The sequence below is a fragment of the Phaethon aethereus genome (assembly GCF_964289735.1).
Source record: "Phaethon aethereus genome assembly, chromosome: 4".
NCBI classification, from domain to species: Eukaryota; Metazoa; Chordata; class Aves; order Phaethontiformes; family Phaethontidae; genus Phaethon; species Phaethon aethereus.
Window position 1 is genome coordinate 75,098,379 of NC_138578.1, and position 9,874 is coordinate 75,108,252.

Genomic DNA, 9,874 nt, shown 5'->3' on the forward strand with positions numbered 1-9,874 from the left:
AGGCTGCCCAGGGAGGTGGTGGCGTCTCTATCTCCGGAAGTGTTCAAAAAACGTGTGGATGTGGCGCTTCAGGACATGGTTTAGGGGACATGATGGCGCTGGATTAATGGTTGGACTTGATGATTTTGAAGATCCTTTCCAACCTAGTGATTCTGTGATTCTGTGAATTAACAAATGCCCAAGATACAGGTCTCTGGTGTTAAGTGTTTTGCCCTTTTCTGTCACACAGGGTGTTCTAGCCCCATAAAATCCAGTTATATTTTTGTAAGTAGCTAAAATAAGGGACTGTTCTGAATGTGTCACTCCCAGCCTTTTAGATAACCGTTTCTAGCATAATTGAGGTGACAAGATAACCACTTTCCACCCTTCTGTTATTGCTGAATTGAATCACCAGATAAATATCGGGAGGGACCTCAGGGGGTCTGTAGCCCAAACTCCTGCTCAAGGCAGCCCCAATGTTCAATTGCCCTCACAGCAAAACTGTTCCTTATATCCAGCTGCAACTTCTCATTTCAACTTATACCCATTGTCTTCATGAAAGGCCAAAATGGCACACCTTGCATTTCAGCTGCACCAGCATTGCAAGGCTTTCAATCCACTGCCAGTGGAACTGAGCGTCTTGACTTTGCAGTTGAGCATCTTCTCTGTTCATCATGTTCCGACTCCTGTAAATTCTTCCACACAAATTCTTCATTTTTGTGTCTTCTTACCACGACGCCTATGAGCGGCTAAAGTGCTAACACAACGAGGCTGCTCTCTATCACACTGACTAATGTCGTCTCTTTTTGCCCCCCCAACTGCTGGCATGAGGTGATTTTCACCTATTCTGTAATTGGACAGATGTGCCTTTTGGTCCAGAAATGTCTTCTACAAGTGCACGGAACCTAGTGCAATACGACTGTGTGCTGAGCTCTGTGATGTGTCCATTATTATATACATGCGTACATATATATACATACACAATAAATATTGTTACAAATAATAACAAAATGTAACCTGGGCTTTATTTTTGTACTGATTAAAGGCTTTCTCCTCCCAAGCTCTTCTAACACTATGATGTGGATATAACTAAACCAATGAAAAAAATACATTAGCCCAGCTTACCATACCCTCTATTTATATGAGAAATACCTCACCAGAGCAAGCTCACAGCTCTGGCCGTGGTTAACAGGTTCTCTCTCTACCCTGTTAATCAGAGAGTTACCCACCACAGGATGGGCCGACAGGCGTCTGTTGGTTCAGTGTCAGGCAGCTGGATTTACTCACGAACTCTATCTCCACGTGCAATCCTGAGGGCATAAACCGTAGATGATGACATCAACTTTGATGACTGGAAGATGTCGTTCTCTTCGAGATCTTTTCTAAGGGAGCAGGCAGCGCCAAGGCAACACCGCGCTCCGGCGCCTCCGCCTGAGGGAGGGAAGACGCCCCCGCCGGCCGTGCCACGCGGCGCATGCGCCGGCCCGGCCACCTCCCGGGGCCGGCGTCGGGCGAGTGGCCGGGCCGCGCCGCGCCGCTGCCGGGAGGGAAGGTCCCTGTACGGCGCCGGGGAACCGCGACACGGGGCTTTCGCAAGCCGGGGCCAGCCCCCTCCTCCAGCCCCGCGAAGGGCCCTGGATTCTTCCCCCTCAGCGGTCTCCCGCCAGTCCCACCCTCACCGTGCCCGCCGCCTCCCCCGACCGGTCTCCACTCCCCCTCGTTCGACTTGGAGCTCCCGCAGCGGCCCCTCGTGCTCCCCGGGCCCAGCTCCCCCCTCAGCGGCCCCTCCTGCAGCAGTCTCCCTTCCCCTCAGCCATCTCCCTACAGCGGCCCCTCCTTCTGCCCGGACTTCCCCCGACCCCTCAGCAGCCCCCTTCCGCCCGCCCGCCCGCCTCGGGGCCCCTCTCTTCCCCCGGCTGTCAGCCCGCGCCCGCTCCCCCCTCTCCCCGCGCAACCCCGGCTGCGTTTTTCTCCTCTCCAGCCCTTGCCGGGGTTCCCCGGCCAGCCTTGCCCCCGGGGCCGGCTCCCGCCCCCGCGGCGGGGATCCCCCCTCCACATAGGCGGAGCGCGGCCCGGCCCGGCTGGCCTGTTGAAAGGCGGCGGGGAAGGGCAGCAGGTGGGTCCTGCGAGCGCTTAAAGGAGAGCGGCCGTCCTCCTCCCCCGGCGGGGAAGGCGGAAGAGCGAGGCCGCAGCAAGAACAGCAGCAGCCCTAGCCCTGCCTGGCTCCTTTTCGTGTTTATATGCACCTGGCCGGATTACTGCTCGCCCTGGAGGAGAAAGAGAAGGGGCAGCGGCGTGACCGCGGCTCAGCTTCCCCGGCCATGTGCTCGGTAAGCGAGGGGAGCGGCACGGACCCCTTGGCGGCCCGCTTCAAACAGGTGGAGGAGACGTTGGAGAAGCTGCACCGGGAAAACAGGAGCCTGAAGAACAAAGTGCCTCGGTACAACGCGCTCTGCACCTTGTACCACGAGTCCGCTCAGCAACTGAAGCACCTCCAGCTGCAGCTGGCTGCCAAGGAGGCGACCATCCGGGAGCTGCGGAGCAGCCTGGCCCGGCAGCCGCCGGCGGCAGGCGGCGAGGCGGGGGCGGCAGGCGCGGAGCCGGCCCGCTCGCTGGTGGAGAGCCTGCTGGAGCAGCTGGGCCGGGCCAGGGAGCAGCTCAGGGACAGCGAGCGGCTCTCGGCGCGGAGAGTGGAAGTTCTGAGCCAGGTAAAACCGCGAATGGCCTCGAAACAGCGCTGGCAGGCAGCGCCTCGCCGCCCTGGGCGAAGGGGTGCGTGCGTACCCGCGGAGTGGCAGCAGCACTCGCCTCGGGGGCTGTGCTTCCGCGCTCCTCTCTAGAAAGAAACGAGTAATTAAACTTAGTAAGGCCGGCAGCGGTTGTCTTGAATGGAGGGAGCAGATGTTTTGCATTCAGACGGCTCACTTGGCGTTTCTGGAAACGGATGGGGGTGTGCAGGCACCAGCGCCGACAGCGTGGTTTAAGTGACTTGCCCGGGGTGGCACAGCGAGCTGGCGGTAGCAGAGCCCGGACAAGAGAGCAAATGTTTTGAGCCCCGTCGTGCAATGCTGGTGCCTTTGACTGGACCTGCTCTGTCGCTGTGTGCCCAGAGGTGGACTGTGCCCAAAGCGACTCTGCCGTCTGTATCCACCAGTAGTTCCCACTGCCTTAAGTTCAAGAAGGTGAACTGTAAAATCCTGAAACAAAAACTTAGGAGTGGCATTATCAATCTTCACGCAACTATTTTCACAAGGAGAAAGAAAAATAGTAAAAAAACCCCCTAAATTTGGAAGTTCTGTATCAGGTGATAGAGGTACCTTCTCTTTATCAGGTGCAACAGTTTTGTTCTGTAGGATAAACAACTGATGCCACCACTTTTTCTGTTAAAGTGGGGTTTTTTTGAAGTGCCCTTAGAAATGGATTTTTGTGTTGACATTAGGGCAGCGCGTTAATACTTGGAGAAGTAACTCGCAAGCCTGGATTGTGAGGACGTAGATTAGGGAAATCGGTATCTTTTATGACAGGAAAAAAGTCTCAACACTAAGACAAGTGACATCTGACACAAGTGCTCTTTTTGCTACTGTAATTGAAACTTTCCCATATTCAGTTTGAGATACTTAAAGAATTTTAAATCATTCTATATGAAGCTGCATAAAGGAATTTCCAAACCAAGAGGCAGTACTTAAAATTGAAACAAGTATTTTTGTCATAAGTAATCTCTTGACCTAATGCTTATACAAAACATTTTCCATATATGACATTCACCTAAAATACATTTAACTAAGTTCAAGTTTGGAAATTTGTAGTAAGACATGATCATACTGACACTTTGCAGAGAGACACAAACCTGTGGTATCTGAATGTATTTTGAAGTCTGCTGAATGTCTTATAGCAAAGGGGAAATTTAGCATGATGCTGAACAATTTAAATGTCAGTAATAAGAGCAAGTGCTATTTCTGTAAGTTAGATACTAATTTTATTCTTTTTTAGCAATAAATAGAAATGCCCAATTAGAAACACTTAAATCACTGTCATTAAAAATAATAAAAAAACCCAGACATTTTGTGAAGTCAGAGGCCTGTGTGCTGGCAAAGAGGAGTGCTGCTCCCTGTGATTTACAGTTCCATTAGAAATCCCTAAGAACTGGAACAGTAGAGTCAAGCTTGTACCTGTCTCATGGTCTACACTGGCATCATCATTCAATCTGTAGGAGCTGCGCTGCAGAGGTTTCTGTTACAGCATCTGCTTCTTTTTGAAGAGATCAAGCACAAGCTGTTTTTGACCAAGTCAGGGCTGGTGTACTTCAGATGCATGGTACTACAAAGTTACTGGTTTACCCCAGCAAGAAAGCAAACTTCATCTCTAGGCACCTGCAGAGACGTTAATGCAGTGCGGATGATCCCATAGAGCTTCCAGTTCAACAAGAACATGCGGCAACAAGATACATGGTTGTTTCCTAAGAATATGTCTGATGCCCTCACGCATCTTGCAGAGTCAGCTATGGCCAAAACAGAGCCATTGCTGCCACATGGATTTCATTTTCTTTTGTTTGTCCCTACCACTCATCCTTTCCTAGGTGGGAAGGTTGCTGTGTATGCTCCCTCTGCTTTGTCCTTGTGATAGTGCCAGGCAATGAATACACTTCACTGGTTTTTGATAAGATGATTTTCCGGTTCCATTTTTTTTTTTTTTCAGAAAATGTCCACTATCTGGTAATTTAGAATGCAGGACCAGTAAGCATTTCTCAGTCTCCATAGTTATTCCCTTTAAATGACTTTGTTTCTTTTAAGTTCCACATTTAGTTTGTTGCTGCTGTATATCTTTTAATGAAATCTTTCTGATTTTTTGCTGGTTGTTTCTTCTTTCTGCTGACTAGGCAGTGCTTGTAAGGCTATCCAAGCAGTTCTTGATTTTGATCTGTCAGCTCCAAGGTCGAGTGACTATATAAAAAGTAAAATAAATCTATTTCCAAGTCCTTCGCAGTGAGTATAGGAGAAATATGGAGTTACTGCAATATGGAATTCAGTCCTTGACATATTTTTGACTTTTGAGTTGCTTTGCTTTTAAATAACTTCCCCTTCCCCCTATGTTTAGGAAGTAGAGAAGTTAAATCAGCAACTAGAGGAGAAAAATGGAGAGATACAGCAGATGATAAATCAGCCTCCATATGAAAAGGAGAGAGAATTCTTACGACTTCAGAAGACCTTGGCAGAGAGAGAGAAGGCGCAGGCCACCAGCGATGTTTTGTGCCGTTCACTCACTGATGAAACTCACCAGCTTCAACGCAAATTAGCATCCACAGCAGAAATGTGTCAACACCTGGCAAAATGTCTAGAAGAGAAGCAAAGAAAAGAGAAGGGGAATTCAGATGACCAGATGCCTATCGAAAGATCTAATCAGGTATTCTTACTGCTACTATGTTTCTTTAAAGTCTTACTAGCTTTTGAGGTGTTCGTTACAATATGGTAGTTGTAACTGGGGAGCGGTGAGAAACATCCCTTTAAATAATTTCATGTAGGGTGAAAGACTACCATGGCAAGCTCTAAATAATTCCGAGTACCAAAAATCTAAGATGGAAGCAGTTGTCAATCACTTGCATTTTGGCCATCTCACTTATCTCATCATTAGAGGGTTTTTTTTGAGAAGAGAGGATCTTGAGAGGTCCCTTCCAACCTCAGCAACTCCATAATTACCGTTTTTCCCTGCATATTCAGGAGACAGTCCCTTCTTTATACTGCAGCATGCTTCTGTGCACCACTAGATGGAGCTGTGCTTTTGAAGGTGGTATCTCCTGATTACTTGTTTAATCATCTAAATCACAAAATGAAGTAGAAGTATTTTAAAGTAGTATTTATATTAAGAACTCTGTAGCACGTGGTCTTCCCAGATCAGGATTTGGCTTTGCACACATAGTACAGGCCTACAAAAAGTTGCTTAGGGAATAGTGAGTCAAGGTGTCTTACCTTTTTTTTTTTTTTCTTTTCTCCTTTTTTTCCTCTCTGGGGTTCCCCCCCGGCCTCACAGTGCAAGGCACTGTTTCTCTCCAGCAGGGACATTTAGAAAAATTGCTTCATGATAGGAAGGTTGCAGAAATGTTACTGAGGAGCACAAAGAAACACCTGGATTTTTGCATACTTTGCTAATGGCTGTGTGGCTTTGCCGCATTATCACCTTAGCTGAAGCTTTTCAGCGTAGGGTAGAGGTAGATCCTGTTGTTCTGTTGTTCCAGAAGTCATGATGGTTCGGAGTTGTGTTAGGTTATTCATGATAATACCATAAGGAAATAACATTAGAGGTGCTCCTCCAATAACTGATGAGAGTATTGAGCAGGATGCTACAGGCAATTCTCACAAAAAAAGAATAATTCTGTCTCATGCTCTTACTGCTACGTAGTGGTAATGCTGTGTTCACATGACCACTCATCTATGCTTTTATGATAAACTCTATACATGCTCACTTCCACTTTGTAAAACATCCCAGGAGCATTTCCAAAGAAAACTTACTTACGTTGAAGTTACCTGTAAGAAATAGTTAGAGGTCAACGTAGGTATGAGAAAAAAGGACTTTTTAAGGGACTTGAAGTATTTTCATATACATATATACTCTATATATAATATAAAGTATTATTATATTTTACTTGTAATTGATAGACAGGAAACTTGATTGACTTTCATATATGTAATAAGTAGCTAACCTTATACAGTGGGGACTTCCCTGTTGAAGAAGAGAAATTTCAGATGCAATTACTAGCTGATTCTAGGGAATTTTGTACAAAAGTGTTCTATATTACTCATGTACACCGGGGCTTTTTTAAGCAGATGTCACAACTGTAAGAGAGAGAGGTATAATTTTAGTCAATTAATTAGCAAGCAGGGTTTTTTCCCCCCTCAGTAATTTCTTCCTAGTATGGCCAAAATTGACAGTAACAACAAAGCAAGATGAAGGCATATCTGTGTCTTTGTCATGCATTCCCCTTGCTCCAAACAAGTAGTTTCCAAGGAGTTTGTGTAAACTGTTAAGCTTTGTTGTCATCAGCATAGACCCTTGTGCATGTAAAATGTCTGGTATTTTTCTTGTTACCTTTCATAGGCTTAGAATTTGGTAAGACAGGTATGCTTTTATGACACCACACAGATCTATTTAAAAGCAATACCAAGGTGGTAAAAACCTGAGTACATTTTTGCTCTACTTATTAATAATAAAAGCTGTAGGCTATACCATTAGTGTTTAGAAATGTACTGTATAGAAATAAGTAGACCTAGATGTATGTATTTGTTTCACTGATAGCAAACAGTTTTAGAGGAATTTAAAAAAAAAAGATTACTTCCAGTTTAACAGCATAGCTAAGTAGCATTTGGGATTTTTATGTTAAAGTAACACTTCCTTTATCTGCAAATTACAGCTTTTAGACAATGAAACTTCACTTCAAGCTCTTATCTGCAACCTACAAGATGAAAACAGGATGTTAAAACAAAAAGTAGCTCACGTGAGTGCTTTCATTCTGTACAAGATTAAGATTTGATTATTTTGAATTACAGTAAATTTGGAATAGGTAAGGCCTGGTTAATCTAATTAAATGGCAGTTTAATGCAGGTCCAAAATTTTTCTTAGTCCTTTCAACATGGCACATAGTCTTTGTTCCCTTAGCTAAGAACTTACTACATTATTTGTAATGTATTGAATTTTTATTGTTAAAAATACACCGAAGAAGAAAATTTTCATGTTCCTGCCATGCATCAGTATTCTGCCTCAGGAGGACAATGCTAGGCCCAGGGAGACTGCCAGCCCCTCCCATTCCATATTATTTAATACTGTCTCTATGGATTGGCGAATGGGGAAGGCTGCCATGAAGAGCCTGGCTTACAGCATGACAGTCTTCTGCTCTCCTCTGGAGTGATTTATCCTCACTCAGTGGTTGAGTCAGCATATTATATTACCTTTTAGAAAATTTTGGTCCTGCACATATAGACAGTCTATGAAAGCTTGGAAGTTTGTGTCTTCATGTTCTTCATGACTCTCCTGGGTAATCCTTCAGGTGGAAGACTTAAACGCAAAATGGCAGAAATACGATGCGAGTAGGGATGAGTATGTGAAGCGACTCCACTTGCAGCTAAAAGAGATGAAGTCACAACTGGAGCAGCAGCATGGTGTAACTCCAGCACAAACAAATTCTGACCTGATGCACAAGGAGATATTCCGGTTAAACAAGCTACTGGAAGAAAAAATGAATGAATGCATAAAAACAAAAAGAGAATTGGAAGATGTCAAGAAGGCTAGTGAAGGAGATAATGAGCGCATACAAATGCTGGAGCAACAGGTCATTAAGTTTCTTTTTCCTAGAGATGGGAATTCTTAGTTTTTCCCCAGACCACTGAAGTCCAAGGGGGAAAAAAGAAATTATTTCATTCGACATTTGCCGCTTGTCTAACTGCATTTGGCTATACAGATACTTAACAACACACATTTAAAGTCAACTCACTAAAAGAACCACATGCGGTTCTGCTGGCTTTAATACAAAATATGAAAGATCTGAAAAAGAAGTACAAATACCTTTAAAGTACAGATATGATAGAGAAGATAATCTTGAGATTCTGGGAATAAGTAACAAAGGAATCAAAACCTCAATTTTTAAATCTGACCTGCCAATGCTTTAATTTATAAAATATTAACATCATAATTCTTTTTCAGGTCCTAGTTTATAAAGATGATTTCACATCTGAGAGATCAGACAGAGAACGAGCACAGAGTAAAATACAAGAGCTTCAGGCAGAAGTTGAATGTCTGCAGCACCAGCTAGCTAGAAGACAGGTAAGAAAGCAACATGCTACTTTTTTCTATTAAAGCATGTCAACAGGATCCAGGACTAAAATATAAATATATTAAAAAAATAATCTTAGTACTTCTAAAACCATTTCAGCTCAGTGCAGCTATCAAAAACTTTCATTACTTCATAGTCACTTGTAGTGGAGATGCTTCCCAATAATATCCCTGTAATACCCCTTCCCAGTCCATTTTTCTTCTAGTTTGGATCAAAATAGTAAGGGTGAATCCTTAGAAGAGGCCATAACTCTGTAACAGTGGCATCTTTAAAGTAGCGTACTGACTATATTCTGTGTTTTCTACAAGCCTGCTTTGCAACTATATTAATAAAACCGCAAAAGCTGATGCATATTTTATTTACAAATGATAAAAACATGAACAGTGTTTCAGATAAAGGTGATAAAATATTCTATTAAAGAATATCTTTTTCAAGAGCTCCTTTTTCTGTTTCTAGGACTCGAGAGACACAGGTAGTCATTTCAGAGTTCACGTTGGTGACCAAAGTCATATGTATGTACAGACGAACGTTGAACATCTACGAGGCAATAGCCCAGGCCAAACAGGCATGAGAAGAACATCTTCACAGTCTGAAAAAACTTCTCCTCCTGCGGACAATGGAAACTCGGGATCTGAGAGCAGGGCACAGGGTGAACTTAGATGCCCTCATTGTATGAGGTTTTTCAGTGATGAACTCAGTGATGAATTCCTCAAGCATGTTGCTGAATGTTGTCAGTGACCGTGTGATGCAAGGCGTGTAAGTCAATCACTACTTTACAGACAGTAAAACTTTTGCTCTATACATATCTCCTACAGTCCTGCAACAGAGTGATTCAAATGGACACCTCTTAGGAATTAGGAGGATGAACAAAATCTACCTCTTATTTGATTTCACCTTCTCTTGGACTGTATGAAAGACTTCAAGATAAAGCAAAGTGTTTTTATGAAGAATTATTTTTGACAACTACAAGGAAGGCAAGCATAATGCAAATTCTACTACAAACTAAACTGAAACTTGCAGTGGCAGTTAGCTTCAGCGTGCAGCTTGACTTGTATTCGAGTCTTAACTCCTTACAGC

The 9,874-nt window shown here is 44.2% G+C and overlaps 1 protein-coding gene across 1 annotated transcript; it reads left to right on the forward strand.

Annotated features, from left to right (window-relative positions):
• Positions 1 to 1,941: 1,941 nt before the first annotated feature.
• TNIP2 (TNFAIP3 interacting protein 2) lies at positions 1,942 to 9,535 on the forward strand (the record flags this gene model as incomplete). Its single annotated transcript, XM_081999506.1, has 6 exons — positions 1,942 to 2,687; positions 5,074 to 5,379; positions 7,382 to 7,465; positions 8,015 to 8,296; positions 8,668 to 8,787; positions 9,254 to 9,535. Exons 1-6 carry the CDS (start codon positions 2,220 to 2,222, stop codon positions 9,533 to 9,535), a joined length of 1,542 nt encoding a protein of 513 aa, XP_081855632.1. The 5' UTR covers positions 1,942 to 2,219.
• Positions 9,536 to 9,874: the final 339 nt, after the last annotated feature.